The sequence below is a fragment of the Echinops telfairi genome, unplaced genomic scaffold (genome assembly GCF_000313985.2).
Source record: "Echinops telfairi isolate 266 unplaced genomic scaffold, ASM31398v2 ScPeMD7_2;HRSCAF=8, whole genome shotgun sequence".
NCBI lineage: Eukaryota > Metazoa > Chordata > Mammalia > Afrosoricida > Tenrecidae > Echinops > Echinops telfairi.
In genome coordinates, this window is record NW_022103898.1 from 29,022,367 (window position 1) to 29,029,480 (window position 7,114).

A 7,114-nucleotide genomic window follows, 5' to 3' on the forward strand; every position below is an offset into this window, starting at 1 on the left:
GAACACCGGGGTGGACTCGCGCTCCTCGTCGCTCGAGAAGTCCGGCGGCCCCTTGCTGTTGGCGCCGGCGGCGAGCGGCGGCCGGTTGCGCGCCGTGAGGTGCTGCAGGTAGAGCTGCACGTACACGTCCTTGCGCTGCTCCCCGGGCGGGAGCGTCACGTTGTTGGCGATCAACTCGCTCTTCAACTTCTCCTTCGTCAGCACCGAGGGGTCTTCCAGAAACTCGGGCATCTCCGCGGCGAATCCCCTGCCCCCGCAGCCTTCACGCCGGCGCTCTCGCTCCTCCTCCCCGGGGGCCGCGCTCCTTCTCCGAGCCTCCCCTCCCGGCGCCCGCCGGCTCGGCGCACCGCGGAGTCGAGCGAAAGCGGGCGGACGCGGAGCCCGGCGACACCCGACACAAAGCCCCCGGGAGCGGAACGACGGCCCGAGTGCGGCTGAAACACAAGCCTCCACCAACCCCGGGCCCACACACTACGAGCGAGAGCCCAGCGCCCCGCTGCGCCCACGCCCCAGCAACGCGCGCAGCCATTGGCCAGCGGCGGGAGGAAGAGCGGCGGTGATTGGCGGGACGGCTCGCGCGGGTTCCATTAGCCTCGGTGCGACGCGAAAGGGTGTACAGACGCAGTTTAAAAGCCGCTCGGGCGGGAGCCCGCGCTGCTGGGAAAGGCGCCCGGCCCGGTTCCCTCTTCTCCACGCTTCCCTTGACACCGATAAGGGGCTCCTCGGGGGGCATTCGTGCATGGTTTCCTCTCCCGCCCCCCACTTGGAAGACGCTTTCCTCGCGGGCCCGTCCCCTACAGTCAGCCGAATTGCATGCCCCAGTGGGGACCCTTGGGCCTTTCTCAATCCCAGGGCACATCCGCCGAAGAATGGCCCCAGACTTGACCTCCCCCAGACGTGGGAAGCAAAAGCAACGAGTTTGAGTTGTTGGCGTTCACATGGTTTAATTATGTAGGGGGATGGTTGGGGAGGGGATGGACTTTATCAAACCCCTCTTCCTGCCAGCAGACGCTTCTTTTGTTTCAGAAATTCAGGAAAGCCCAGACCTCTGCCGGGCCTTCCACATGCCCTTGGATTTGTGACAAATCGTTATTCTTAAAACTTTAAGGCCAATGATTGAGGCATTTCTAAAACTGCTTTACAACCGGAAGCTGAGGCGGTCGGGACGAACCATGCATGCGTTGTTTTTTTTTGAGAAGCAGGGTTTGCACTTGTTATGTAGTTGACCACAAATCACGCCTGGTGTTTAAAATCTAATGAAATGTAGCGAAACATTCAGGAACTCTTTAATGGGCAGTTTAAGGCAACAGGCAGGGTGGATTACTCGATATTAATCTTGGAGGAAGCCTAATGACCCATTGTAGGCTGGGAACCCTAATACATTCAGAAATTTACTACAATTAAAATCCCTTCCGGAAAAATGTACCATGTTGGCAAACATTAGTATTTCCTATAAATAACATTCTTATTTGTGTCAAGAAAAGGAAGGCGTTGTCCCCGGTGTCTTCTCTACTTACTAGCTTTTTTTTTTTTTTAACCCTGCCTTCCCCTCACCACTAACTCTACTTCCTAGTTTTTAACCTCCAACCTTTTACAAAAACAATTGCCTATTTAAAATAATTAAAAAAAAAAATTCTACACGTTTGTTTAAGTTGGAGGACATTTTTTTCACTGTAAGTTTTGTATTAAGTCGCTTTATTGTGTTCAAATTGAAACACTCCCACAAATAGAACGGTTTTCCTAGCTACTGCTCATTTTCCAGAAACCAAACCAACCTATCACTAATTCATGTTAAAGTTAGCAAGTCATTGTAAAAGTTACCCCGCCCCCCTTTGTTTCTTCTCCACACCTTCCTTGGGCAAATAGGCCGTATGTGTCTTAGGAGAGGTGAGGTGAAAGGCAAAGGGCCGCGATTTTGCAGTGACTGGTAACCCCAGCAAATGCCACAGCTGGTTTGGTCCCACTCTGCCTGGTGCCCTAGTAATCAGCCACAGTGTAGTTCGTTCTTTCAGAAAAGTCTCAAACTATGATGTACAGAGCAATAAAGTCCTGAGTATTATCTCTGCAAAGAAGTAGTATCTCCCAAGAAGTTCTAGTTCTGTGGAAATGAGCAAATCATCCTGTAAATTTTTGAACTTCCAGCCTAACAACACTAACACTTCTTAAGAGATGTTTTGTAATTCCAATTGAAAAGGCTTGATTTGATCTGACTAGGGTGGAGTACATAAAAGTCGTGTGTGGGGGTGGGGGGTGGGGGGGTGATCCAGATTCAATTAGCTGTCAGATACAGGGCAGTGAGGTCCCTGATTTGGAACTGGAGAGGAGAACCCTTCATTGATGTTTGAAGATAATCTACCCCACCCCTCGCCTTTTTTTTTTTTTTAACCTGCCTACTTTTGGTATGAGTATAGTACAGCGCTGAAAACCCAGAACTAGCTGCCTAAAAAAGCCACCTGAGAGGAGACTCCAGTGACTGGAATTTTTTTCATAGGACCTTCAGACCAGAAATTTTCCAGGCAATTAATCCTTATAGACAGTAACTATGATTCCCACAAGCTTTTCTTTCTTTCTTTTTTTTTTTTTTACATTTTGATGGATTTGTTGAATAAGTTCCTATGATTTTGTAACAGTACTTTTTAAAAATTTACTTCTCTTAAAATTAAAAGATCATTTTATTGGGGGCTCTTACATCAGTTGTATAAGGCATATTTATATATATGTTGTCATCATTCTTTTCTAGACATTTACTTTCTAGCCCTTGGTATTAGCTCCTCTTTTTTCCCTCCCTCCCCACAAGCTCTTTTCTTTTAAAACAAAACATTTGTTGAGTATGAAAGTTGTTTTAAATGGATACACTACTATGCCCTAAAGGCTAACAGTCAATATGAATCACAAAGAATTGCATTCTAAATGCCTGGAATCATTACTCTTTCTCATTTATTTTTTTATTTTATTAAGAGCTCTTACAGTTCTTATAACAATACATACATCAGTTATATGAAGCATATTTGTACATACGTTGCCATCAGCTCTTCCCTCCCCCTCCCCAGCCCTTGTGACCCCTTGATAAGTTATGAATTGTTATTTTCATATCTTATGCCGACTGCTGTTTCTCTAACCACCCACCTACCCACCCCAGTTTCTGTTGTTCGTCCCACTGGAGGTGGGGGTAGGAGTGGTGGTGGTGGTTTTGTGTTGATTATTGCGATCAGTTCCCCCTCCCCTCCTCTCCCCACCTTCCCCTGCCCCTTCTTTCTCATTTTTATTAATTTCTCATCTGGGGCATTATCAACAGGAGACAACCCACCATTTTCACGAGACATGGTTGACGTAATTTCCAGAGTGAAGTTGCTCTTATAGAGTTTACACAAGATCAAGGCATACGTTAACAGATTAAGAATTGGAATTATTCTAGATTCATCCTGGTATTTTTGGTGATAAAGATAATTTTGCTTCTTAGTCCTTTGTAGCACTCTAAGTAGGGACTATTTTTCTCCCAAACGTACTGTAGTGCCATGAGATTAGGCTATAGAGTGTAGGTTCCTTATTGGTTCCTGAGCCCTAGTGGCATAGTGGGTTACCTGCTGGGCTGCTAGCTGCAAGGTCAGCAGTTCAAAGCCACCACCTGTCTTTCTGGAGGAAGATGAGTGTCTGTTCCTGTAAAGATGTGTACGAGTCGTGGGAACCCACCGGGCAGTCCTACCGGGTTCTGCAGGGTCCCCAGGAGTTGGGATTAATTCCATGGCAGTGAGTTTACTTTTGGGTTATTTTTTACAAGTTCTTTTCCTCTTCTTGTCTTCAAAACTTTTGAAGTTCATATCACCTGACTAAATCATTCTCTACCTCATTTCCATTGTCCTTCAGAAATGACAAACAGCTGCTCCTTGATGTCAGTGTTCCTCATGATCCCTACTGTCGTCTCCAGTCTAAGTGATGTCAGCACCCTTGAAATCCAACACACATCTTTGACCTCCCTCGTCTGTGTTCCTTTAGTGCAGTGTTTCCCAAAGTGGGAGCTACAATCCTGGTGGTGCTAAGGTGATCTAAGGGGGAGGGGACTGCAAAAGCAGACACCAATACTTTACCCTGGATTAGGGGCTACAGTACAAATGTTTTTCATTATTGGAATGTGCTGAGTAATTTTTTCCCCCTGAAAAGGGGGCATAGGACAAATAAATTTGGGACTCTAGGGCAGTCAATTCCATCTCATCCATCCATTCCAAGGTAAGATCATGGACCCTTTCATCAGTAACTGCTTTACCTCCTACCTGTCAAATTCAAGCATCCTAATTGCTAACCATCCACAATATTTCTTCCCAAGTTCCAGGTCCTTGATTGCCCTTTCACTAGCCTCAATGAGACCTCTAATTCATTAAATCAAATGCTTTTTCAGAATCTTTTACCCATCGCCTGCCTTCATATAATCTTCCATCTAACCCAATTTAGAACCCTTGGTCAATTGTAATATTTTGCAAACATTTTCAGTTCTCTTGCCTCAGTGTCTCTTGTCTCTTGCTTGGAAGAACTTTAACAGTGATTAAACTGAGCTTTCTCTCTGCTTAGATCCAAGTAGCAACCATTACTGGAGAGTGAGAAAACACTGTGGACTGCTTCGAGTTCATGACGTCCAACCTCACAGGTGCTGTCAACACTGGTAGGCATTTTTTTGACTGATCATAAGTTTTCATCTCTCCCTGAATCTCTCACTTTCCTGCCCCCTTTCCATTGTCAACTGGTGACCTTGCCTCACACTTGCAAAAACACAAGCTACCTCTGGGGACCTGCTTCCTCCCCAGATGCCTAAAGGTGCACTCTCTTTCTTTTGCACCCACCTTGTTCCAATGGGAGATGTGTCCTCTCCGAAGTGAATTCTACCATTTGTACTCTGCATCCTACCTCATCTCTCCTTCTCAAAGACTTGGTTTTATTCCTCATCTCTACCTTCATGTACCACTAATCTTTATCTTGCTGTTGAATATTCTCCTCAACCTATGTTGTTGTTCTTAGGGACTATTGAGTCATTTCTGACTTATAGCAACCCTATGGATACCAGTCCTCACAAATACTAAGTTTGAACCCATGACTGCAGCCAGCATATCCATCCATCTCCTTGACTTCCTCTTTTTGGCTGCCCTTCCACTTCACCAAGGATGATGGCCTTTTCCAAAGACTGATCTCTCCTGATACCATGTCCAAAGTACAGGAAACAAAGTCTTTCCATCCTCACTGGCTCACTGGCTGTACTTCTTCTAGGATAGATTTGTTTGTTCTTTAGGCAGGCCATAGTATTTTTAATATTCTTCATCAGCACCATAATTCAAAGAAAACAACTCTTCTTTGGTTTTTCTTACTCGGTATCGAACACCCTAAAATATCAGCCTACAGAATACTAAATATCTTTTAAACAATAATCTTTATTTTCTTGTAAAATATTCCAAGTTAAAACAAAACAAAAACTCAGTGTTTTATTTTGCGTTATATTCATCTAATAAAGTTTTGCTGCCTTGTTTGCTACTGAATTAAAAGTTTTAAACAGTAAATCATTGATACCTAAAACTTTTACAAACAGCAAAGGTGATTCTATGTGAAGCCATGGCTTAAAATAGAGAGAACTGATACACTTTGCCAGAAAACCTTTCCGAACACTTAACAAGAAAACTTTTTTTTCCATTTATTAGATTGTACTCTCCTGTTTTACACAGAAGTTGAGTGTGAACTGAAGGATTGCTTTAGGGGAAAACCCCCAAATGCAAACATTTTATAAAGATTCCTGAATTAAACTGCAAACAGGACCAAACCAAAGTAACAACAAATCATCCAAGTGAGGGACACCACCAGTCAGCACGAGGCCACACTGATAGCCACAGGATATGGAGCCTTGTGGCTGATTTGCAGACGGCAGAAAAGAAGGAAAAGTGGTCCCAGGCTCATAATGGACGGCCGATCACCTCATCACGATTGCAGGTGAGACCACAGAACCTGGAAGAGACTATGATGGCCCCACTATCAGGATCCCAATTCTGCCTTGCAAATCCGGCTAGACCGGAGGATGTACATTGTACAGACAGCAACTGAAAACACAGGGAATCCAGGACAGATGACTCCTTCAGGACCAGTGGTGAGAGGGGCGATGCCTGGAGGGTGGAGGGAATGTGGGATGGAAAGGAGGAACCAATTACAAGAATCTAAGTATAGCCTCCTCCCTGGGGGATGGACAGTAGAGAAGAGGGCGGAAGGAGACATCGGACAGTGTAACTTATGACAAAACTATGATAATTTATGAATTATGAAGGGTTCATGAGGGAGGGGGGAGGAAAATGAGCAACTGATATTAAGGTCTAAAGTAGAAGGCAAATGTTTTGAGAATGATGAGGGCAACAGATGTACGTATGTGCTTGACAAAATGGATGTATGTATGGACTGTGATAAGAATTGTACGAGTCCCCAATAAAATAATTAAAAAAAAAAAGACTATGATGGCAGATTAGAAAAGCTGACAGGGCTGGTCCTGGGACCCCTTTGACTACCTGGTCCAAGTATGACGCCGCAAAGCCCTGGTACACCAGTTTCCAGGTATCTCACCTTCCAGGTAGCTTGCAAGTGTTATCAAGAGGACAAGTTCCCTGAGGGTCAGGGAAATTGCAAACGATTTTTAAATACATTGTGCCAGAGGGCAAAGTCACCTCATCTCTCTTTAACAGAATGAACTCACTGGGAGGCTGAATTTATATTAAAACTCAAAATGCAGTTAAAGCGACCACTGCAAACTGTATCTTTCCACAGTCTGCTTGATGGTACCTGTATAGAGGTAGGGATGGAGTCCAACTTAACAAGTCTACATCAGGTGATGCTTGCTTGGGGAGTGGCCTTTTTACAAGAATGGCACAGAGAACCCCATTGAACCTATGGACTTGAGTTGATCTGGGCTGGGCTTCTTTATTGATAAACTGTTTCTTGACATAACGTTATTTCTTCTACATATATGGATGTAACTGGTTTTGCTGCTCTAGAAAACTCGGCCTAATACACCAAGTACTTTAGCATGTAAGCTCTAACGTAGATGTCACTTCAAACAAGGAATAAGTTACCGTATATGCTCGAGTATAAGCTGACC

The 7,114-nt window shown here is 44.8% G+C and overlaps 1 protein-coding gene across 3 annotated transcripts in view; it reads right to left on the bottom strand.

Annotated features, from left to right (window-relative positions):
* The window catches only part of TMPO (thymopoietin), a 28,864-nt gene extending 28,552 nt beyond the window's left edge, over positions 1 to 312 (bottom strand). The window contains exon 1 of one of the 3 annotated variants that reach the window (XM_045289398.1): positions 5 to 306. In XM_045289398.1, coding sequence (XP_045145333.1) covers positions 5 to 231 — 227 coding nt within the window. In that variant the 5' untranslated portion in view covers positions 232 to 306. Of the gene's footprint in view, positions 1 to 4 lie in introns of all 3 variants that reach the window. The other 2 variants (XM_045289393.1, XM_004700376.2) reach the window with 2 other exon arrangements.
* Positions 313 to 7,114: the final 6,802 nt, after the last annotated feature.